The sequence below is a fragment of the Glycine max genome, chromosome 8 (assembly GCF_000004515.6).
Source record: "Glycine max cultivar Williams 82 chromosome 8, Glycine_max_v4.0, whole genome shotgun sequence".
NCBI classification, from domain to species: Eukaryota; Viridiplantae; Streptophyta; class Magnoliopsida; order Fabales; family Fabaceae; genus Glycine; species Glycine max.
In genome coordinates, this window is record NC_038244.2 from 44,164,673 (window position 1) to 44,191,514 (window position 26,842).

General features: G+C 30.4%; 1 protein-coding gene across 2 annotated transcripts; it reads left to right on the top strand.

Annotated features, from left to right (window-relative positions):
* The first annotated feature begins 10,936 nt into the window (after window positions 1-10,936).
* On the top strand, window positions 10,937-21,039 carry LOC100784468 (NAD-dependent protein deacetylase SRT1). 2 transcript variants are annotated; one of them, XM_014779443.3, is made up of 13 exons: window positions 10,947-11,429; window positions 11,535-11,627; window positions 12,527-12,646; window positions 12,786-12,886; window positions 13,448-13,556; window positions 14,981-15,060; window positions 15,732-15,810; window positions 17,248-17,301; window positions 18,012-18,108; window positions 18,739-18,821; window positions 19,497-19,564; window positions 19,800-19,902; window positions 20,358-21,039. In XM_014779443.3, exons 1-13 carry the CDS (start codon window positions 11,418-11,420, stop codon window positions 20,658-20,660), a joined length of 1,302 nt encoding a protein of 433 aa, XP_014634929.1. In that variant the 5' UTR covers window positions 10,947-11,417; the 3' UTR covers window positions 20,661-21,039. The 2 variants fall into 2 exon arrangements, with proteins under 2 accessions (XP_014634930.1, XP_014634929.1); XM_014779444.3 differs by lacking the exon at window positions 20,358-21,039 and having other exon boundaries at window positions 10,937-11,429; window positions 19,737-19,876.
* The last annotated feature ends 5,803 nt before the right edge of the window (window positions 21,040-26,842 follow it).

A 26,842-nucleotide genomic window follows, 5' to 3' on the forward strand; every position in this document is an offset into this window, starting at 1 on the left:
CAAGCATAAAAAACATAGAAAAACATGCCAAAGACGGAGGGCACTTTTTGAAAAATCAGTTGAATCAAATTCAAGTGTCTGCATTTTGAATAATTATTGAAAGGCATTTTTTATTTTGCAGGGGAGAGCGATAAAACGCAAGTGGCTGCTAAAGTTATAGTGGGTGCAATTTTCATGGTATGTTGATAAATATAATAACCATCATTATAGCAAAAGCTAATAATAATGTTGCCCAGCGTCATGATGCTTTCATTCAAGTGCTCAGTGAGCATTTGAATGACTCACAGTGACGGTTTACATGACCTTATGACGATGGCGTATCAAGGTGATGGCATCAAATAGTTTCAATTTCAATTATTTTTTTATTTGCCCATTTGAATTTTTTTTAGACTAAGCCCAATATGTTGATCTAATCTTGCTTAAGTATAAAAGTATAAGTAAAAATAATAATACACAAATTATTTTTTATTTTAAACATTTTATTAATATTTATTATTTTTTATCACATCATAAATTGTATCATATTTATATTTTTTTATGTGTTAGATAATATATTGTGTCTATCAAATATTTTTCATATATAAATACATACACTTACCCAAAAATATTTCTCATTTATTTAGAATAAAGTTGGATCATAAAAAAGATTAAATTATCACAATTCATTAAATTAAGGAAGTAAATTCTAATTAAGAAACATATCCATATTTAATATTAAATCATATCTTGAATATGGAGTTATAAGATTGATTTAATAATTAAAGAGATAAAAAAAGAAAAATTATAGGTTTAAATCCATTCCATTAAACAAAAACTAAAAAATTAATAATTAATATTTATTGATAAAAAAAATATCTTTTGAATATGATTATAAAGGATATTTATAAGAAATCAAAAAATAAATATTTCATTTATTATTTGCACTTGCGCAGTTGCACTTAATATTTTATCACAAATGAAGAAACATTCATGAATAAATAGGTAAATTAGAGTAAATTGGCACGCATGATCGTAGGCTTAAATGCTAATTTTATTATTCTAATGATTATCTTTCAGTTAGTTTTTTTATATAATTGTTATATTATAAATAACTTGTTTTGAACCAAATTAAGTGTATATCAACAAAAATATATCTTAAACTAAAGAAACGATCAGGATATCGAAATAATCGCACCTTCTCATCGTGATAATAACACTGTTAACATTGAAGTTGAAATAATGAAAGATTAACTTAATGCACCATAAGGATATATATTCTGACAGTGACGGGCACCTAACAAGATTATGGGTATCATCAGAATTCAGAACCTTCTTTCCTAGTATGTCGAAATTCATATTACATAATAACCAAGCTTGCATCAACTTCCGTCAACGGATAACTCAAGTTCAAGCCGCCGTTTACTATTTTCCAGTTCCAGAGTTTTGCAGTTACATAAGCAACTACATAAACAATTTAACATCACATCTTAACCCAAAATTTTAAGATTTATGATTTTTTTTTCACTTATATGATACTCAACTTTTTCACTTCTATTGGATATGAGACTTCACATATACTTAAGACAATTAATTCATTCGTCCAAAACATGAGAGTGCATTCCCCACTTAATTAATGTTTCATCATTTTAATTTATGCTAATACATGTATGGGTATAAACACTTTATCGACATTTTTTTTTACGTATATCATTTAAGTTTAAATATATTTTTATTTGTCTATACTTATATTTTGTTTTTGGTCCTAAATAAATTTTGTTGGACTTTTAGTCCTTATTTTTTTTTAAATATTTCATCCCTATATAAATACACTTAATTTTTGTTTTGATCCATATAAATTAACAACGGGAACAAAAAATAAATAAAAAATATTATTTCAGAGATAAAAAATAAAATATGATTATATTTTAAAAACCAAAAATATATTTAAGTATATTATTTGTTTGTCACTTTAACATTAACATGAAGTATCTACCCATTATATTATGCTCAAACCTATTCATTAACTTGTTACCCGCGTTCCTGAGTGTGAAATGGAATTTCTTAGTCATGTAATTATGCTCATATCTATTCATTAACTCGTTATTTGTTTACCTTTTATTGAGACATTAATTATTTGTATCGTACAAGCCGTCAAACTCGGGATATACTCGGCTCATGGGGCCCCCACATGCTCGGCTCATGGTGATCCTCAACTACCACCTATGAACTCTACCATGATGCATAGAGGAGCAGTTCACCAATCCTCAATGTTGGACATGTATATATAGATCCAAAGGGGAGATCCCCAGGTATGTTTTATTGATCCCACATATAGACACATAAACACCTCAGCACCATTGATTTGCTCGTCGGAGTCCCTTTTGTAGCACCTCCACCTATTTTTTGTTCTCAGTTAGGGCTGATTTTCATGCAAGCTCCATTTCTCTTTCCTTCTCGGCCTTTTTTCCCCTCATTTTCTTCTCTAAAGACTCAGCATCACCTTCAACCACTTTGTTCTCTTCTAATCCCTTGTCTACCACCTCGGGCTCATCCAAGTGAGTGACCTCCACCTTGGCATTGTTGCCCTTAATTGGCCCCTTCACCGACTTAGTTGATTTCTTCATAAGGTCAGACTTTGAGGAATCCTTAGCACACTTCCTCTTTTTCGTCTTCCCAACCTCCATTTGGTCATTAACCACCAAACTGTTCAAGTTCTTGTAGTCGTAGCCCTTCATGACTTCTACAAAACACAAGATAAACTGATCAATACTCCTACAATTTTTCAGCAAAACATTGCAACATAAAGATACTCACTACTTAAAACATGAGATTGGAATAGCCATAATGAATTTACATGACATCTCGCGTGACCATTCCTTTATGATCTTAATATCCTTGACTTCCTGGGCCAACAATAGTTGGTGGGGACGGAATTTGAACTTGAAAGGGAAACATTGCCAATAAAAGGGAAATTTGGGAGTTTTCCCATCCTCCTTGTAGAATAAATTTTTCAAGTCTCCATAAGCAAGGTTTGGATGAACTCGGAAAAAGCTCGACTTGAACTTTTTCCAAGACTAATTATACAATTGAAACATTTTCCCAAACTTGAAGGCATTTAAGGAGGTCCGCCTGACCTTAACACCCATCTTCAATTGATAAAAACACATGAACTTATTAACAGTGGACTTGATTTTGAAACTCTTGCAAAGAATTTGAAAAATGTGCAAAAAGCCCAACTGTTAGGATGAAGTTGCACAGGGGCGACATTCATCAAGCTCAACATCTCACATTCAAAATCTGTAAAAGGAAATTGACTATTTAGCTTTTTCAACACGTCCTCGTACATAATATGAAGTTGACCTCTCCCTTTCACCGCCCTCATAAAAACACGTTCATCGGCGTTACAGGGCTCTACAATCAACAACTTGAAATCATCCAAGGTTGTCATATTGACCTTCCCCTTCAAACCCTCGATAGACTCAAGAGTTTATAACCAAGTAGGGTACGAGCCGACCTCCACGGAAACCCACCCGTACCCATGGATGGTGATAGGGGCAAACTTGCTCCCCCTACCACTTTTAGTCCCCTTACCACTACCTACAACACCGTCCATCTGCTGACTACCCCCACTCTTCTTTGTCTTCTTTGCCTCCTTACCACCACTCACTAGAATATTCTTCGTTCTTTTTGAGTCGGAGGTGGATGAGGGAAACGAAATGGACAACTCATCCTCACTCCTATTTTCCCCTGTGCCCTTAACCTCCCTAGCCACGAGGGACCTACCCCTAACAGGAGACTCATCCTCCATAGTAGAGGAAGACATGAGGATGGAAACAAAGAGGAAAGGAATGCAGAAAGAAGAAACAAGGCAAGGGAGCATACCTAGAACAGAACACAAGGAACAAGGAGCAAGGAAGGAAGGAGAAAACAAGTCAATCCAAGACAAAGAGACTAATAGCAACAACAAAGAGGAAGAAGGGAATGAACCAAGTAAACAAAGGAAAAAGAAAGTAGATGAAAAGACTAACAATAGCACGGGAACACGAAAGAGGGAATGACCCTCAATTGGCACGTGATTCCCCTTTTATAAAGGTTTCCGAACCCTTCACTCACCATCGCCTCTTCGTTTTCACACCCCAAAACCCTCCAATACCTCTTTGTTCAAACGTCACTTTAAAAGTCATGACCATTGACGTGGAGGTGTGGGTACCGAGGTGACATGAAAAATAGAGTGTTAAAACCCCATAAAAATGTCATGATGTTAATGACTTCATCGCGCCCCTCAAAGTGAGAAGACACCCAAAGGTCATTTGGCGGCCAACCACACAGATTAAGACACGTGTCACCCGATCCTTGGAAAATTCTCAATGTCCGAAAGGGCCAAGACACACATGGTATTTATGTCCATTCATTGCGAAACTTAGTTTCAACCCACATGGCTAATTCGTCCATTTGAGGTAACTCGGCCAAGCTATTCACGCAACCTTGGGGGGCTTATGTTTTGTACGACCCTTGACCTCGACACATACTCGGCCCACGGAAGCAGTTTGAGATCACACATGAAACTCTATCATTCATAATGACTTTAGAGCTTAGGGGGATTATGTATCATACAGTTCGTCAAACTTAACACATACTTGACTCGTGGGGCCCCTACATGCTCGACTTGTGGTGATCCCCAACTACCACCTACGAACTCGGCCATGATGCATAGATGAGCAGTTCACCAACGTAGCTCCGAACATTGCGTAACTCCCTCAATGTAGGACATGTATATATAAACCCAAAGGGGAGATCCCCAAGTACATTTTACTGATCCCACACATAGACACATAAACATCTCAGAGTATTACTGACTCACTCGTTGAAATCCCTTTCATAGATACCTCTCCGTGTTTCAACACGAAGATCAAAGATTCCATTGAAAAAAGAAAAATCAAGTAGTTTGGTCGGAATTCATTAGAATTAAACAGGAACATTATGATTTATGATAGTCTCCGGAGAGAGACTAATGATCTATTCATTAACATAACTTTTTGACAATTGATCAATGTAATTAATATACGTTGAACCGACAAAAAAACGTTTCACTGTGACATTACAATTGGTCGTTTTCTCCTCGGGTAATATGAGTATTCACAATTCGGGGGCTTGAATATTTTTTGCTTAATTATGATTTTAATTGAGCTGGTGCGTGCTTTTGAGATCTTATAATGTTATATATGGTACGTTATTGATTCGCTCACGCCTAACCAGTTTGGTCACTGATCATTAACACAACTTTTTGACAAAATTGATCTACATATATAATTAATATACGTTGAACTTTCAAAAACATTTTCTTATTCCCTTATACTCTCAGTATCTGAAACACTTTGTTGCACAACCTAAATGTGCCATACACTAAGGATTGCCTGTATTAGATCGAAAGAGTATTTTATTTTATTTTTCCTTGTCTTCGTGTGCAATTAAACACCCGGTATGCATGTTGTATAGTAAAAATAGAAATAAGGGGCATTATAAAATACGTAATACTTTTACAGAATAAAATTTATGATAAATAAATATTTTTAATATATAAATTATATTATAATTAAGAATCGTACTAAATAAATATATTTAAATAAATCAATTATATTTTAAATTTATAATCAATTATTTAAATTACGATATAAGATTATTTTAATTATCAATTTAAAAAAGAAATATTAAAATTCAATTATGTAACATGCATAGCATAAATATGTCATTGCTTTCTACCTAGTATAGTTACGGGGTCGTGAGTTTAAATTAGTTGCATGGCATTCACAATATGAAACTATATATTTTGGAAACCTTAATTTAATTATAATTTATTTTAATTAATAGTATATGACAAATTAAAACCCTTATGCCCTCTTCTTCTTCTTTTTTTTCCGCTTGCACACTCCCTAGATTTTAATTAATTGTCTCCGTTTCTGGCTCTACTATAAGAAAGAGAGAGATCATTGGATACGCGTATTATAATTAATTAGGACTTGATTCATCATCCTTTACAAGCCTATATATGCATGTCGCTTTCGCTATGGCATGGTTCTTGTGGTTGGGACATGGTTCTCGTGTAGGCTATATATTATGGTTGGTTGTCCTTACTTCCAGATTTTCTACAGTGAACGACAACAATAACGTTGTCATTAATGTTAAGTTAACGAAAAAGAAAGTGCACCATGAAGCATGAAATTAGTAAAATTATGGCAGAATTTCGGTGTATTTTTTTTTTTTTTTGATGATGCTGATCATGAAGTTCGGTGGATTTAGATGTCAGGTTTTGCTCTCTAAGACTAACACAATTAACTACGTTTGTTTACTAGTGAATTTAGTGTGGGGACTTGTACACTCAAAATTAGAAGCACAGTGGAGCCTTCACATACAATACAATGGCCCAAGAGAGAGGAAACATAATATATACTACTTTGAGTTTGGGGCAGGGAAGGCTGGGCAAAAATATTGGCATAGAGAGAGGCCAGGGAAAAAGTTGCAACAGAAGATTTTGGTCGCTAGGGTTGTTGTTGCATGAACCATATTTTTATTTTTATTTTTATTTCTAACAATGCAAAAAATGCATTACTACAGTAATAGAAATATTGAAGACTCATTAAAATATGTTTAGTTTACAGTTAAAAAACTTGCGACATGCGTTCTAATATAAATTCAACCGATAAAATTGAACAAAATAAAAGTAAAAATAATAATCTTGATGCATTGAAAAACTTACTTAAGTTTCAAAAGTAATTTATCCAACAGCTTTTCAAACATAGAGTTTCCTATGGGCCATGCCAAAAGGAAGTTTATTTTTAAATGACATGCATCCACGCCCAACAACAAGGGCAGGTATATTTTCTAGTTAAGCTAGAGACCAAATCGTCTAATTAACATTTAACACCAATTGAAGGATGGTAACTATATATATATATAAAGAAACAAAATTAGGTTTGAGCAATGTGATGTGACATGCAGAATGATGCGTTGCACATACACCAAAACCACTCTTTCACAAATGAGGATGCCAGGGTGGCTATAATATATATTGGATCCAAATCCAAAGACAAAGAAAGAATATTCTCATATATCACTGGTGGAGATTTGTTGATTCTCAAGCTTGCCTCCACAGTGTCGGTTCGTAAGGGAGAATCCTCTTGCATGTAGTCTTGTTGTCTTGTTGTCTTGTCCTGGTTTGATTTGATTTCAGAAGAGTAAAGTTAATTCGAGTGTGGCTTGTAGATAGGATTCAGTTCAGTTTCAGTGTGTGAGTGGCTTGTAGTTGTAGATGAGAGGTCAAGGTCTTGGCTTTTAGCCTTTTAGTACGTACCCTTATTGGTAAGGTTCTTCGTGTTCATGGGTTATCCACGTGCTGAAGAGGAAAAAATATGTATGGAATTAAGACTATATATCCAGTGTGTTGTGTTGATAACATTTCTCGTAAGATTATGTTTTTGATCAAGAGTTAAATTAAATTAAAAATTTTGATTTTCATATACTGTAAATGTAAACATTTATATTATTTATTAATTAAAATTTATTCCAGATTATATTTTTTAAATAATTTTTAAAAATCAATTTGTCTTATCAGGCAGGATAATTTATAATCACACAACAACATAAAAATATTTATCACATTTTAATTAAATTCTTAAAAATTACTTGATTGCAATATTAATGTATCACCTTAATGTATCACCTTCTTTTGATATATTTGGCAATGTTAATTGTTAGTTATAAGTCACGTTTTTTTTTTAGAAAATTATAAGTAATGTTAATCTACACTCAATGATAATATTGTAAAAATCAATCGAATCATTAATATGATTAAGATATTGGTTTAATGAGTTAGTGATTGAATAAATGATTAAACCGGTTCACCCGATATACATTTCTAAAAAAGTAAAATTCTTATATTCATATACTTGATTTTTCTTCTATATCATTTTTAAAACATTTTCTTCCTGTAATATTTCTCTCTTTTTCTCATCATATCTAATTATCTATCTATTAGTTTATCTGCTTTCTTTTATTTTTTTCTCCCTTCTTTCTATTCATAAACATCAAAAGTGGGTTGTATATGTGTAACATTTTTCTAAACAAATAACTCCCTAGATTGTGGAATCAGAATTACACTAATGCATACTAAAAAATTAAACTTTCTTAAAACCGTAAAAAATTTAAAATGTCACGAAATTTGGATGCATGCTACCAAGAGCCATCAATAAACTCTTTCAATGGATTTTAATGTGAGGTAAGTCAGTGTGACAGCTAACAAGGATCAATAATAGAATTCCATATATGGTTGTTGTTGACAAATCACACATTATTTATGAATGAATTGTCTATACATATCAAGATAGATAAGTGTTGATCAGTCAGGTAGCAATAAAAATAATAACTTAAACATATTTAGACTGAAATTACCCACCGACGATGACTGAGAGTAACTGAAACATCATATGAAACAAGACACTAGGTATCGTCCATCCTATTTTGGGTAGATGAGATGGATGGAAAAGAGAAATTAAATGAAGGAAAAAAAAGTAGTGCTAACTATGATTAAAAAAAGGATGAAAAAGAAAAAAAAAGTAAACGAATGTAAATAATAATTTTTGAAATAATTATTTGTTATATCTATATTTATAAGATCTTTATTTTTTTTTATAAATCATGATATTGACAATCTTATTTGAATCAAGTAGAATTATTATAAATTGTAAAAAAAAAAAATTGAGTATTTAACACACTTATACACCAAAAACTCATATGTGTATATATATATGTATATATATATATATATATATATATATATATATATATATATATATATATATATATCACATTTTTCTTAAATTTCTTTTAAAAAAATTCAAATTTGTTTTATCTTGATGAATTTTAAAATTTTTAAAAACGATTTTAAATTTATTATGCATCTAACGTATTTGGCAGGGAAACTTTTTGTTAAACCTTTACCAATATTAGTTTTTTCTTTCGTAAATTTGTTTTTTATTGTTGAAAAAAATGGTAGAAATGTCGATTTCTAACCCAACTCTCCTTTCAAGATTAGAGATACAATGTATAACAAAATAAGATTAGATAATAGGATAAGCAAATAATATTATATTGATGCACCAAACAATTAATTACGTACATAATGATTGAGTAATAATCTTATCCTAATTATCAATATACACTAAGTGGATTTTGCACAACTAATTATGTTTTTCTATACATACAAATCTAGAGATCATATTCCTAATAATTATCGATGGGCATATAAATCAATTTGATATACTTAGATCCGGTTTGTTTTAGTTTGCATTAAATGGATGGAATTAAGTTAACTTGTTAAATGAATCGTGTTTTTTTATTTATCTGGTTTGTGTCTAATCCACTTAAGGGTATGTTTGGCCCTCTTTTTTTACTTAAAAGTTACTTTTAAATTGAAGCCAAAAATAAGAGCTTAAAAACCGAAATAGAAGTTGTTTGTCAATTTTTATTTTTACTTTTAACTTGAAAGCTCCTTTTAAATTAAAAGTTGTTTGTTTGTTTGGTTTTTTTTTAAGCCAAAAGTTGTTTGTTAAAAATGACTTTAGTTTTATTTAAAATTATCTTGTCCTATAAAAATTATATTTATAAAATAAAAGAAATTAACTGTAAAATTATTTTAACGATAACAAAATAAATAAAAAATACAAGTATTTAAAATAATAATTTTAAAATTTTCAAAAATTACTTCAGTTAATAAAATTTTATTTTAATGCTATTTTGAAAATAATAAACATATAATAGTATTTCTATAATAAAATAATTGTAATAATAATTCTATAATATGAAACGGATAATGATTTTTTTTAATAAAAAATACATATATGTTATAATGACATATTTTACGCTAGATGACTTGAAAAAAGAAATATATTACCGCATAAAAACATTGCAGACTTTTTAAAAATTTATTATAATAAAAAAAATAGTAAGAAGTTGGGATTCGAAGGCTGGAGTTTGCACATAAGCCAGCAAAAAGCTATAAAAATTTTGCTCAAGAGAGCTTATTTTTATGCTCCTTTTTTCATATCTTCTTTAATAAAATTAAGTTACCTTTATTTTAAAGAGCTTTTATGAATAGATATTTGGACTAATTTTTCCTTAAAAGAAAAAGAAAAACTCAAAAAAAGCTGGACCATACATACCCTAGTCCACAAATCAAAGGGCTGGCTGCGAGCCTAATTATAAAAAAAATAAAATTTTGAAAAAAAAAAGTAAAAATGTTCTGAAGTTGAAATGAAAAAATATTAAAAAATGATAAAAAAATAAAAAAATGTCTAAAATAATATTAAAAAAAGTAAAAGAAAATATGCATGGATTGATAAAATAGTAAAATCTAAAATAACTTTTTGACTATGTCATTCAAACATGAAATACAATATAAAAAAAGCTTAATATTAATATCTCTAACTTTTTTTGGGGATATCTCTAACTTCTTACCTAAAAAAATTATAAATATTCAAATACTAGAAGGAAGGTAAACATACATTAATCAAACATCAATTAGCAATTATCCAAATGCACAAATAAAATTATATAAAAATAAATCATATTTAAAAACGTAATTATTAGCTCGTGGACTAACTTGTTAATCTACATACTAAACACAAACAAATCAGGCTAAATAAGTTCACATTTAAATGGATCAATATTTTAGCTAATCCTAACCTATATCCACATCCTATCATAATCTTAAGTAAAATAATTTTATCTGTTACATAATAAGTATTATTCTAACTTTTTTTTTTATATTTCATAAAAAACCATAAATGAATGAGTGCAACAGTTTTACGAGATTAATCTTATTATTATTTTTTTGAAAACCAAGCGGTACAACAACAACTTCATTCAAGAAAATATTATAATGGTATGGAATAGCTATGGCCTGGTAGATGCCAGGGTTGTCATCTTAGTTTTTAATTTACCATCTTAAAAATGAATAAAACTTTAGGCTTGTTTATGAATTTCAACAGTTAAGAAAGAGCTTACTGATTTACGATCCACAGGTAGCATGCATATATTTGTTTGTGCAAGTTGATATGTTTATTGGCATTGTCAGCTGTTGGTTGATCCAAACCTTTACAGTGTTAGACAGTTGAATGGTTATGTACCTTAGAGATACAATATATCTTTCCAGTTATGAACATGTGCTGATGATACCCTATGCAAGATTTTGGTACGAAGTAGAAGTCTGTCAGGCTTCAATTTCTTTTGAAAGAGTATCACCTAGTGAAAAGTTTCCTTCATTTCATTCTAAAGAGTATACATATGTGTAAAAAAAAGGGAATCATTATCTACCCTGAACCAAAATTAATGCTTCATATGCTAACATAACTTTTCTTTCCTGGCAGATAGATCAACTTGCTATCATGATAAAAAAGGTATTGGTTGCAGCTACTAACTTATGTTGATATTGGGGAGTTTCCTTTCTCTGCTTTAAGTTTTTATATAGTCAGTCTTAATTTGTTTTCTTTTTCTACTTGCAGAGTAAGCATCTAGTGGTGTTTACAGGTGCAGGAATTTCAACTTCTTGTGGTATACCTGATTTTCGAGGTCCCAAGGGAATTTGGACGCTTCAGGTGATGATTTTGAAGCTTGGAAATGCTTTTACTATAATCAAAATTAAAATTTTATTCCTTTAGGTGATTCATACGGTTGTGAATGTATGCTTGACTCTCAGCAATTTCTATTAGATTTAGAATGTAAATGCTAATGAGAACAGTGATATTAATATTTTTGTAGTTTCAATATATATACTATGAATTTTTCTATATTTCTTAAATTCCAGATTATATATTCTCATATTATTGGCAGAGAAGTTGATTAACCAGTTTGAAGTATACATATTTTTTTGTAGTGATGTGAACACAAGAATATAGTGCATCTGTTTTAGAATTCATTGCTTTTTTAATTTCAATACATAAACCATAGTATATTCTATCAATTTCAACTTGACTTGGTTCGAATAGTATTTCTCAGTCAAGGATATACTGTTGCCAAGTTTCTAGAAATTGAAATAAATGTTCAAGAAGGTATCCCATAATCAAGATAGGAACCTCCAATTTTTTGTTGGGAATTGGAATATGAGAAATTTTAACTTATGTGCCCATTATGCTTATGCTTGCTTAGATGAACATTCAAAGCAGTTAATATAAGTATTTATTGTTCTAGTTGCGATTGCACTTGATTTGTTGGCAACCCTAACAATTAACATGGGCAATATGTGTTCTATGGTGTCTAGTGAATTTTCCAACAAAAAGAAAGAAGCTGGTGTGTTTGAACTTTGAATATAGATTTTTCTACCAAAATAAGAGGCAAAATATAATATAACTGATATAGTTGTGCCAAACTATAAAAAAGAAAGTCAGATACTATTATTATTTGTTAGTACTCATTCTTTTAGAAATCAAAATCTTTTTTTTGTTGTTTACGTACTTCATATGGGGATCTTCTTATCCGATTATCTTTATTGTTGCAGCGTGAAGGTAAAGCCCTGCCGGAAGCATCACTGCCATTTCATCGTGCAGCACCAAGCTTGACACACATGGCTCTGGTTGAATTAGAAAAGGCTGGTATTTTGAAGTTCGTCATCAGTCAGGTAGAGTTATTGCGTTTTTGTTCTATGTATATTCTCATTTTCTTTGGATATGTAAATATTTAAGCTTTTTGAAGTAATTTTGTGCAGGTAATAATTTGTTGAATTGTTGTTTAGCCATCTATTTATTTTCTTATGATAGAATGTTGATGGTCTCCATCTTCGATCTGGAATACCAAGGGAGAAACTTGCTGAATTGCACGGGAATTCCTTCATGGAGACATGCCCTTCTTGTGGAGAAGAGTAAGATTTGATTGCTCATCACATCCTAGTTTTGCATAAGCTTCCTCTAAGTAGGATTTAATTAATCTAGCATATTCAATCAAATTTCTTCCATGAAGCTATGAATATTTATAATGCAGATGCTAGTAATTATCAGCAAAACAAAAACAACTACATTTCTTTCATCAATAAAGTTCTACCCTGTAGTTTCTATATTTTAATCGTTTGTTTCTTATTTCTTATACTATATTTGTAGATTCTGCTACAAACTTGGCCTGGTTTGTCTTTTTCTTGCATTAAGCCAATCATGTGGTGACTTTGGTTCATGTTTGTTTTAGTCATTTCTATTATGCCTTCTTTTCTTCAATATTTAGTTTTGCACACTAAAACTTCTACCTGTCAAGAATATCCATCTCACTCATGTTGTACAGATACTACATAGCCACCTTTGGGTGACCTTTTATAATTTTTTTTTTGTCTACTTTTTGGTGTTTATGTAACACTATCACATTGTCATTTTTCAAAATATTATCCATTAAAAAAAGAATTGTAATCTAATTGTGTAATTGAAACATCTTTGAGGTACTTTCGTGATTTTGAGGTAGAAACTATCGGTTTAAAGGAGACATCAAGGCGTTGTTCAGTTGCCAAATGTGGGACAAGACTTAAGGATACAGTCCTTGACTGGGAGGTACTACATTTTTCATTTGCTTGACGGTAATTTGGTTGAGTCTCAAAAATTATGATTCATTTTGGTTGCAAGTTGTGCCACATGGGTTTTGTTGTTTACTTTGGTATTGAAATAGAATTTCAAACCAATCCTATTACTGCAATAAAGTTTGATTGATAGCTTTTCTTTACATGAATATTTGGCCAAAAAATCATCATTGCATAACTAATGTGCTTGTAAGAGATGCGAGTAGGTGTTGTTAGATGTTTATTTTGCCCTTGCTTCATCTATAGACAACTGAAGAGAATAATGGCTTCTATTTCTTTAAGATATTGAACCAGAGACAAAAGCTTTTCTGCTGTTTTTTGCTGAGACTAGATACAATTATGCCTCTCACCTTTGATCTTCCCTGAACTCAAAGATGAATAAAAATATTCATGGGTCGATTGTTGATCATGCCGATTGGAGGAATACGGACTTGTGGCTAAATGATCATTTTGATCCTTTATCTTATTTAAAAGGTTTTAAAAAATTCACTTTGGTACCTCATCTTATTTAAAGATTCATAATGGTCCTTCAACTATTTGAATATATTCAACTTTGTCCTTCGAATAAGACTCACATAAAAGACCATTTTGAACCCTTTAAATAAGATGAGGTACCAAAGTGAACTTTTGAAAAGGTAAAAGACCAATTTGAACCTTTTAAATATGATAAAGGATCAAAACGAACTTTTTAAAAGATAAAAGACCAAACTAAACAAAAAAAAAAAGATACAGGATCAAAATGGTCATTTAGCCTTGACTTGCTATTAGTTGGAATGTCTTTTAAAATTTCAATATAAACCAAAAGTGGTTTCTGTTTAAAACCAATCAATTATGAAATTATCTGCCTTTTCTCCACTTTGCAAGTTGCTATGATTGTCCTTCTTTTAAGCTGCTTTAAAGTTTAAATTTGGATTCATGACATGGTGTTTTAGTATTGTGGCTTGATTTTAATCCGTTGGTGGTGGGTGGACCTTGTAAGAAATCATAACAGTGACTGGTAATTGCCAAAGGTTTGCAAACTTGCATGAGGTTCTTTGTTTTCCTGCAACTAGCGTACTGTTTTATTGGTCTGTCAGGAATGCTAGTCTTTCACCACCAGGCCTCAATTATATAATAATATATGATACAAGATTTATAAACTTCTAGACAAAAGGACACATACACAAGTCCCAGAGATGCTCGCTCAAAAATAGAAAAGATTTTATTCTGGGGTCTAGTTGAAGTTTTACATTGAGCCTTATCGTCCTTAGCGTAGCTAACCATTAAGTGACACTGACTAGTTGTTGATGTTTGTGAAAATTATTGTGTCTGGGTGGATGATTATGGACATGTTGATAAACTTTTTTGACTGCATATCCGTGTTTCCCTTTAAATGAGTTTATGTCCTTGTATGTACAGGATGCATTGCCTTCAAAGGAGATGAATCCTGCTGAGAAGCATTGCAAACAGGCAGATATAGTGTTATGCCTGGGTACAAGGTAATAACTTTTTTCCTATCACTCCAACAATTTTATTTTAATTTTCTTTTTCTTCTATAGTTTTTTTTTCAGTACTATGCTATTGTTATGTCTATTTCTCTCTCCTTACATTTTTGTCCACACTTGTAGGCGCTTAATTGCTCATTGTTAAATGGGTAAAAATAGAACAAGTCTATTTTTAAACAGACCTGATAAGCATTGGCTTAAGTTTTGTGGCAAAAGCTTTACTGCTCTAGTAATTCCTAAGTGTACTGAGAAACTGACTTCTTGCATTAGAGTGATAAGTGAAAGGGATCTTCAGGTTTTGCTTAATCTCTTCCAAAATGAACAGCCCGAGCTTGAACCCTCATTAACATAGTTATATGTAGAATCACAGCAATTGTGGCATGTGTGGTTAAGTTCAATAGACAATAGGTATCTTATTACTTTGGAGGGCAATTTTACAGCATAATTAGAATTTACGGTGATGGATTTGTACGGTTTGTTTTATCATGGCCATATTATGCTAGCAATACATTTAACCAATTTGAAAAATAAATCTGTGGCCATATTTCATGTCTTTGAAGGGGATATCAATGAGTCGTGCATGATCAATTTTTTATATTTTTCGAAAATATTTTGCTTTGCTATATTTTTTTATTTGATATATCATGGCTAAAATCTCAATGCAGTTTACAAATAACTCCAGCATGCAACTTGCCTCTGAAAGCACTTCGTGGTGGGGGTAAAGTTGTTATTGTAAATCTCCAGGTATGTTTCTCCTTTTTAGTTTCTTGGCTAGCTTCTATACGTTAATTTAGTTTGACACCATCTCCTAACTTCTAAAATGAAGTTTTCTTTGCTGTTTTAAGAGGTAGAGACCTCTTATTTTCTACTCGTTTTTGTTTTTTATGCTAACATGAAATTATAATAGTTAAGAAAAAATGTTAAAGTTGCTGTTTTTGCTTTGAGAGAACAATAATGCTATTGCTCCACTTACTAGATTAGCAATTGAAATCTATGTAAGTTTGTATTTAGTTCATTCTCTCTTATGGCCCAAAAAGGGGTCATTGGATCTCAAGGATCAGCTGTTTATATCAGTTGGCACGTGGCCTCAAGGTTTGGAGAGTTTACACTTTGAAGAATAAAGGGAGGAATGATAGAATGCTGAGTTGACAGAGAGAGAGAAATAAAGAAGAGGGTTGTTACTGATTTGTGGTTTACGGTAGTATATAGGTGGGAATGTGGGGTAATAGGGGTATCACATGGAAAACATTATGATAGTTCTGAATGGAGTGAAATAGCTCTCTGTAGTAGCTTGGCTCCGTGACAGTAGAAGAGTTCTTCCACTGTATTACTTTTATTAATTCTCAGACTTAATATGTACTCATTTCTTCTTGTTGCATTAATTTCTGTTGCATCCTGCTGTGCGTTTCTAGTTTGATCCTTATGATTTCCTCATTTGTCACTGCAATCATAGTTCTTGCTAGTACTATGTAACAAATCTTTGGCTTGACTGTTATGATCAGCTTATGCATGTTGTAAACATAATTGAGAGTGCCCCAATTTACTGGCAGTTTGACAAATCCAAAGTGGTCAAGATAAACCTTATTTACTAAATGTGTGTATACTCTGTAAGTTAACTCTGTCTGTTAGAGTTAACTCCTGTTAGTTAGTACAGCTGTCAGTTACAATATATAATTTGTAAGTTAACTCTATTTGTTAGTTAGTTACAATAGATATTTAGAGATTGTTAGAGTTAGTTAGGGTTTGTCAGGGTCTTTGGCTATAAGTATTTGTTAGTGCTCAGAGATTCTATTGGCCAATTATATTTTCTATTATGATATCAAAATATCAGTTTATCAACATGCTATCATTGTTGAGAAAAACTTAAGTCTCATATCGGCTAGAGATAAGGCTAAAATAGAGTATATAAGTAGGAGGCAACCTTCACCCTAAGAGCTAGCTTGGGGTTGAGTTAGGCCCAAACCCACATTCTAAGACAATAGAATGTCTTAAAATTCTGGGATGTTTATTGTTGTTAGAGCTATGATGCTATCAAAGTTTAACCATGTAATTATGTTATAAATCAACTCCTTTCTTGAACATGCTGTCTGGCTTCCAAGTTGCTGAGTTTTTTTTTTTATCATACTTATATAATTGTTCATTATTGTTAACATCTAAACTATAAATGTTTGAACTCTACAGAAAACTCCAAAGGACAAAAAAGCCAGTTTAGTCATACATGGGTTTGTAGATAAGGTATTTGATCTGAATCCTTGATCATAGATGTTTTCTTTTTCATTGTTTTTGTGTTTTTTTCCCTGAGATTTCTGTATTAAAGTTTACACTGATGTTAATGTTGTGAAAAAGCACTGATAGATAGCCAATGGTAGAGACAAGTACATGTATTCAAGTTGTATGTATTATGACTTGTAGTGTCAAACACTCAACCTAGAATTTGATTCATTTAGAGTTTAAGAAAGTTGTTTTCTAAAATTAAACACAAACAGCAGATACTTAGCAATAATTTATCCTTTAATTAAACTTCTATTGACATAACCTGTAACCTTTTTATATTAATACTGCAAAATTATTATCTAGTATGAATATGTTTGATGTTTGTGATTAGGGTAGACACCGGTGTGCACATTACTAGCATTCCATGAGAACAACATTAAAAATACAATCATGGAGCTTTTTTTTCCTAAAAAGAAAAAAGAAATTAAGCAATCATTCAGGTCTTTTTTCACCATGTTGATGAATTCCTTTGTGTTCCAGTTTGTTAATGTATATGGCATGCCAAAATATCAATCCTTATCTATTTTCTTTATTTAAAATTTTTCTTATGTTTTCATATCCTAAGATTTTCAGTTTGAGGTAGATAAGTGGCTTGGTTTTTAGTTGTCATTAGGAATAAATGCAGATATACTTTAATGCATTTTAACATGCTTTAATTCCAACTGGAGCAGGTAATTGCGGGTGTCATGGACCAGCTTAATATGCAGATTCATCCATTTGTCAGGATTGATCTTTTCCAGATTATTCTAGTGCAAGCTTTGAGCAACGGTAACCAATGTTTAATTGTAACTTTTTAGTTATATCTCAGCATGTTCTTGAATTCAAATGCATTCAATATGTTAATACATACTCACACAATGCTACATACGTGTTCAAACTAATATGAACTTAATATTTGATTCTTCAATGCCATGTGCTGTTGCAAGCTGTGAAAATCATAACTTGTATTCATGGATCCACCTAAGACTCTTCATAAGTTTCAATTTATTTCATGTTATAACAGGAGGATATTTAAGTTGATAATACAATTTTCTAGCTTCAATGAGGAAGATTCTGTACTTTTTTTTATATCAATAGTTACCATCAGTTCTTCTAAACTAAAACCAACTGCCTCTCAGATTTCTTATTATGTCGAAATTACTGGACAAAGCTTCTTTTTGACATAATAGAATTAGTGTCTTCTTATTCCTGATATTTTCTGTCGACTCATTTTATCCTGTCTTCAGAAATTGGTTTCCTTGTTCATATTCTCATAATTCTTGGTTGAGGACTGCACACATTACACAACCAAGTACTAGGATACTGTAATGACTAGCTATTGCATGAGGCATTGATATATATGTGTGTGTGTGCGTGTGTGTGTGTGTGTCTTACACGGTCTGTTAACTTGCATTGCAGATGAAAGATATGTGAACTGGACTCTCCAGGTTGCAAGTGTTCATGGACAAAAAGCAGCATTGCCTTTCATCGAGTCTGTTGAGGTGAATTCATATGCTGAATCTCTTTCTGCTTGTATTCTTTTATATCCACATTTCTAGTTGGCCAGACTGACTTTTGAGGTGTATTAATGTTTTTTTAAAATAGTAACTCCATTCCTAGTTTGCTCATTGTGTTTTTTTGGAAATCTTGATGTTGGGTCCCTTGCTCATATCATTACTTATAGGTGAAACTTATGTTGAATGGGATAAAAATAACAATATATAGAATATGGATATCAGGATTATTTGGTATATGGAATAATATATTGGGAGTTTACTCCAATTTTTTAATCTCTTTATTGTCTTGGGGTTTCTTAAGAGATGTGATAAAATCATTCATGTGCCTTCACCCAACAACTTAAGTTTTGGGGAAAAATGGTTTTTGACATGGGGTTAGAGCCTCCAATGATCAAAGGGGTCTAAGTTTGATCCTTGCCACCACCGTTCTTTTAAATAAAAGATGAACTTCAAGACATGGTAAAAGTGGGCTAATGCAATGTCCACATTTAAAACCTAAAAGCTTCTTGAAGAGAGATGCTAAGATATATAACAAAATCATTCATGTGCATTAATCCAAGAGCCTTCATGAAAGTTGGTTCTTGATAGGGTTATTATGTATTTGAAATTAATTAGGATTAAGCCTAGAATTTGACTAGTGTATCTGTCCTTGTGCTGCAGATCTCCTTCTTGGACAGGGAAGATTACAAAGCAGCCATTCTGGATAAGCAACCATTTCGGCTTAAAAGGTTTTCACACACTGCAATGTGTTTCTTTGTGCCATTGATCCAATTTTTACTCAGTTTATTGGTCCTTGTGAACTAGACGAGATAAAACTGATTTTGAAGAATTGTGAAAATCTAGGTGAAGTCTAGAATTTTGGAACAGAATCCTTCATTTCTTTGTGTTGCTTAATTGTAGATTCTCACAATAGATGTAATGGCTTGCACCTTCTTCCTTACATATGGTTGACTGATATCTCAGGAGAACAGCATATAACAAAGCATTTGAAATGGTTCTGAAACTCAACTTTAGCGATGGTTGTGGTTGCTCATCCCTTGAAATTGATGTCCCTGTTGATTTTAAGGTGAGATTTATTGTGTAACTTTTACCTATCTTCTCTTATGATGTCTTGCTTTCCATAATAGGTGAATTAAAAGTGACAATGCTAGTTCAGGAAACACCATTTTTATTTAAAAATCCCACTCTTTAGGAGGGATGGAGGTTGAATCAACATTATACATTTCTCGTTGTTTTCTTTATGTCTAATGCTATTTTTCGTTTGAGAAAATAGTGCATGCACAATGTAAAACAATTTTACATTTTTTCAATTACAAACAACATGTACGGCGAATTTGTTGACTTTTACAATAATTACCTTAACAGTCATATTAAATGTGATTTTTGATTGATTGACAGTGTAAAATGACAATGCACACTCATTAAACTCTTTTCTTTTATCCAAAAATGAAGGTTTTGCATTATGCTTAAAATTTGTCTGGGGCTCTAGCTAACACCATACCTGAAAATTTATCATTGCAGGTTTCAACTGACTGCTTTGACTTTGATAAGGACTACATATTCCAAAAGCTGAGAGACAAGGCGGTTCTTGAATCAAGATGTGGTCAGAATGCTGTTATTGAGAGAAAGGCCATCTTGACGCCTAGAAGTGATGTCACTACCTATGCCATTGTGACCAATGTTGTTCAGTACAGCAAAACATGTAAAGCAGCCCTTGATTCTCTTAGTAATGGTGATTTTAAAAAAAGAAAAGCTAGTGTGACTGGTACTGGATCATCTAGGAAGCGTTCAAAAGGGTCCTCCAAGTGTAAAAGAGAATGTTAGGGGTCATATCTAGGTTTTGTACGTATGATAACATCAAGCATTAGAAACTGACATAGAGACTGAGTGAATTTTGTTAGATGTTACACTCAGTCTCCCCTAAATGGTGTCCATGATACTAAAGGCTTTTGATACCGTAATTACTAATATAGTGGGTATTCTTGGTGTGGCTTTTGGAATGTTTCTTATTGAAAATTCCAGACAACTTGACGTTAATTATAGGTGTAGAAGGAAATTTAGTTTGAAAAATCTGAGTATATGCAGAGCTCAACTGGTGTAAAAATGTTTATTTTTTTGTCCTTTACCCGGTGAAGTGTTATTTTTATCTTGAATATTTTCAAATTCTCAGAGCTCAACTTGGAATGTTATTTTTTTTGTCCAATTGATCTTATTTGGAGTATGAAATGCAAGTGCAAATTGCTGATTGCGGATATTAATTAGTCAAGTACTTGAAATTTGTGCTTAATGGTGAAATAATCATGTTCTAGCTATGCTTTAAATACTCTTTATGTACATTTTTTAGTACTTTCTCATTTATATCTTGTCTAAAAAAAACGAGATCTAAATAAACAATAATAAAATGATGATCATGAAATATTTTACTTATAAAAGGTGCAAAATGCTTTAAATGGCAAGACATAACTACTAGGATCAATGTAATGGTGAGGGATTTGTGTAGTTTGCATAAGCAATTATTGTACTTTGTCATTTTGTCCCTTAATAAAGAAGAAAGGAAAAATCAACAAAAGTAAAAAATAAATAAATTGATGGGAAAAAAAGGAAATGTAGAATTTTTTGGTAAAATGGGAAACAAAAGTCTCATTTGTTTTTAATTAAAATTAACTTTTCACTTGGTGTATCCATAAAAATTTAATTCCCGAATGGACCATTATCTTTCCCCTACTTTTTTGTTATCAAGGATAAATGTTAGTTAATTTACAAGTTATCTTTGTATCATTGGTGAAGGATGATCGAATGAACTAACTTTTTGAAAAAGGTACTTGAAATATTTTTCAAACAATTACCTTATAATAAAAATAATAAATAAATATAATTAAAAGAAATATTATATTTTATCATTTTGTCCCATAATGAAGAGGAAAAGAAAATTCTAATGAAAATAAATTATCTCATAATAATAATAATTAAATACAATTAAAAAATATTATACTTTGTTGTTTTGTGACTTAATGAAGAAGAAAGAGAAAAGTCAATAAAACTATGGAAGCAAAAAGGGTATGGATTTGGAAAATACATAGGAGAAAAAGGAAATATAAAATAAGATGTTTGATTAGATGAAAAATTAAAATCTCATTGTAAAACAATTAAAATTAAATTTTCACAACATGCTTAAGATAATTCTTAACTAAAGCATCAAAATTTCACTAACTTTTTGGTTAATTGACAATAAAGGTTAGTTAACTTAGATGTTATCTTTCAACAATTGATGAAGGAATATCAAGTGACCTAACTATTCGAAATAATCATATGAATTAATTTTCAAACAATTACCTTGAAATAATATATATATATATATATATATATATATATATATATATATATATATATATATATATATATATATATATATATATATATATATATATATATATATATATATATATATATATATATATATATATTATACTTTGTTTTTTTGTCTGTTTATGAAGAAGGAAAAACAGTCAATGAGAATATTTGACACCTTACACTATTATGTCAAACCTATGGATTTTTCAAAGGTTAATTTAAACAAGCCAATGATCTTATAATTAATTTGATAATATCTTTTTGAAATTAATGATGTGTATAAAAAAATGAATATTTATTGATTTTGACTCACCTTATCATTTTGACTTGATCTTACACTAATTTTTCTTTATAAATATTTGTTCTTGAATTTTTTTTTCTAAGACTCACTTTCTCTCATTTTTTTGTTTTGGCCTTTCTCCTTGAGTTCCTGAGTTCACATCAAGAATAAATCTTGCTATCTAGTCTTACACTAATTTTTCTTTATAAATATTTGTTCTTGAATTTTTTTTTCTAAGACTCACTTTCTCTCACATTTTTTTGTTTTCGTCTTTCTCCTTGAGTTCCTGAGTTCACATCAAGAATAAATCTTGCTATCTAGTCTTACACTAATTTTTCTTTATAAATATTTATTCTTGAATTTTTTTTCTAAGACTCACTTTCTCTCACATTTTTTTTGTTTTCACATTTTTCCTTGAGTTCCTGAGTTCACATCAAGAATAAATCTTGTTATCTAGTTTTGTTTCCTCCCAATCATGTTGGGATTGTGCTTATCAAAAGTAAATATTTATTTTGGCTTAGTCTCACTTCATCATTTTCACTCGGTGCCACTATTTTTTCTTTATAAATATTTATTCTTGAAAACTTTTATAGGATACTCTCCCACATTTTTTTTGTTTTTGATTAATTTATTATATCTTGCTGAGAGTAATTAACTTCTTATAAAAAATGTTTTTTTTATTTGGTCTCACCTTATCATTTTGACTTGGTCTCATACTATTTGTTCTTTATTCTTAACGTAATTTTCTTTTGCAAAAAAAAAAACTATAAATATATATTCTTAAATAAGTGTTCTAAGACACACTATCTTCCACATTTTTTTGGTTTTCTCCTTTTTTTTCCGGAGTTCATATATAAAATAAATCATGCTTATTTAGTTTTGTTCTTCCAACCATGTTGGGATCATGCTTATCAAAATTAGATATGTTTTATTTTGACTTGGTCTCACACTATTTGTTCTTTATAAATATCTATTCTTAATTTTTTTTATGAATATCTATTCCTAAAAAGTGTTCTAAGACACTTTCTACCACATTTTTTTTGTTTTCTCTTTTTTTTTATGAGTTCCTGAGTTTATACTAAGAATAAATCTTGCTACCTAGTTTTGTTCCCCAGTGATGTTGGTATCATGCTTATCAAAAGTAGACATTTATTTTGACTTTGTCTAACTTTATTATTTTCACTTGGTCTCACTATTTTTTCTTTATAAATATACATTATGGAAAACTTTTCTAAGACTCATCACTCTCTCCCACATTTTTTTTGTTATTGCCTTTTCTATATGAGTTCTTGAGTTCATATCAAGAATAAATCTTTCTTTCTAGTTTTGTTCCCCAACTATGTTGGGATGTGCTTGTTATGCTTGAAAGACTTGAGCACTAAATGAATAAGTCCTTAAAGATGGCACTAACAGATGTTTCGAGCTAATTTTGTTTGCAATTATTTGAACACGTGAGTAGGAAACCAGTCATGGTTCATGATCATTCAAGTTTGTAGGCTCACAATTGATCGATATATCATGATTATGGACACCTATGACAATATTTTGTGTAGGAATAGTTTCCTCCAAAGTTGATGAATCCTTTTAAGAAGCATTGCAAACACATGCACATATATAGTGTGTTATGCTTGGGGGGCAAGGTAATGATTGTGACTTTTTTCCTTATCATTGTAGTATTTTTTTTTTGCTTTATCTTTCAAGTCTATTTTTTTAGTGCTTTGTTATTCATATGTTTGTTTCTCTCTCCTTGTCTATTTGTCCACTCTTGTATGGCCAATATAGTCCTTATAAAGCTTGTGTTCTTCACCAGTTCAACCTAGATTTCTGAGAGTTGAGTTTGGCTATAAAGCCAAATTCTAAAATGATATTAAAGTCTATCGTAAATCTATCATTAGACTACCTACATTGCCATGCTCCATTCCCATAGCCCTAGGCATGAGAAAGTGTGTTAGAAAGTCACTAAGACATTGACTCTTAGAGGGTTGAGACACAACATTGACTAGAGACATGGATAATGTAGTCCTTATAAAGTTTTGATAGTCCTCAATCTTCACCTTACAAACAAGTTTTGTAAGATTGAATTAGGTCTTAAGCCCAAATTTTAAGACATTGGCTCAAGTTTGGTGGCAAATTTTTTTACTGCGATAATAATTCCTAAAGTGTAATCATAAACTAACTTCTTGAATTAGAGTGACAAGTGAAAGGGATCTACAAGTTTTGCTTAGTCTCTTCCAAAATGAATAGTCCCTTGAACTTAAACCATTTTTAACCTAATTAAATGTAAAACTCCAACAATTATGGTATTTGTGGTTAAATTCAATAGGTATTTTATTACTTAAAAGGGCAATTTTACTACATAATTAAAATTTATTGTGATGGATTTGTATGGTTTGTTTTATACCCACTAAATGGCCCATGTCTATTTATGTATAACAACTTTTATTTTATTCAAGTTGAGTGTTTATTAGAACTCTATTTCACATGTTGATCATAGTGAAAAAAGAAACATTCATGCTTCATAGCCTTTGAAAACACACAACTAATTATTTTTTCTTCATTAAAGACCCTAAAAATAATTTGGATTTTTGTGGTTGAATTCTTGAAACTGACACTTGAATATATTAACTACCAAATTTATAGTAGGTGGAGAATTGATGAGAAGGATGTTGTATCCAAGTGCATAGTAATGAGATACACAAAATTTAGTTCACCTAAGAGTCACCTTTTAGGTTTTGATGATTAAAGTAATACATTTAATATTAAATTGGTTTTCTCCGCCAAATACTTTTTGAGTTTAATGTCTATATATTTATATTGATAGTATAAAACAATTTTACATTGTCATCAAATCACAAATCATTGTTTGAATTACTTTAAGATAATAATTTTAAAAGTTAACAAACTTGTCATAGATGATGAGTTGTAATTAAATGATTATGTAAAAATTTTTACATTGTCATTGCATACTCATTTTTTTTTTGTTAAACTTATTGTTAAAGAAAACAAACTAGAGAACTTTTTCTTTTCTTGGGTTTTTAAGCTTATATCATAATTAGATACCATTTTATTAAAAATATTGTAATAGTTTCAGTTATAAATCTAAATATTTTCAGTATTTTTTTAAAAAGTATATAATTAATTAATTATCTGATTTGGAGATTATTATTATCATTAAAAGTAAAACTTAATTGACATACCAAATTTTGATTTATTGTGGAGTAAGGGAATCCCTCCCCACATATATAATAGTAGAATGATTAAATTACTCTTTTCTTAAAATAATTTAAAAAAATCTTTATTTTTTTAATTAACCTATGACTCAAATTCTTTCTTCAAAAATAGTAAAAGCTTTTCATCTTAGATACACATTTAATATAAAATTAACTTTAGGAATACATCTTCATATAAACATTTACAAATTTAGACAAAGCAAGATTTGCCACGTCAATTAATCTTTAATTTTAATAATACTAATCTACAAATTGGATAAGCAATTAATTGTTTACTTTTTTCAAAAATAAATTAATGAAATTATTTGGATTTATAAGTGAAATTATTACAATATTTTTAATAAATGTTACCTAATTAATAAAAGCTTAAATAAGTCAAGAAAAAAATGCTATAGTTTGTTTTCTTTAATGATAATTTAACCAAAAAAATGTTGGGGGAGAAAATAAATTTAACATTAAATGTATTACTTTAACCACCAAAACTTACAAGTTAGCTATTAAGAAAATCAAATTTTGTATATCTCAATACTATCATTTGGACTCTATCCTTCTCCTCCATTCTCCACCTAGTATAAATTCAGTGGTTGGACTTGGATATATTCAAGTGTCATATTCAAGAATTTAACCTCAAAATCTGAGTTATTTTTATAATCTTTAAGAAAGAGGTAACTAGTTGTGTGTTTTCAAATGCTATGTAACATCAAGATTTCTTCTTTCACTATGATCAACTTGCAAAATCAAGTTCTGATAAGCACGCAACAAAATAAAACAAAAGCTCTTATACATACATATATGTATATATATATATATATGAGTTTTCTTTTGTATTGATATATCTTTAGAGACTTAGATACTCGGTCAATACCTCTATGTTGCTTTTGTCATTTTCAACCAAAATTCATATATTTATTTTAGAAAATACCTCATTGAGTTGACTTTCTACCATTGATAAGCATAATATATATATATATATATATATATATATATATATATATAATTAAATATTGGATATATTAGAATAAATATGTGTGAATGTTCAATTTATATAAATTTTACATGCATAATCATCAAGATGTTATCATATGATTCAATGGTGTGAGTGTGTGTGGTGTATATATGTGTTTGTTTGTTAATGCACATTCACT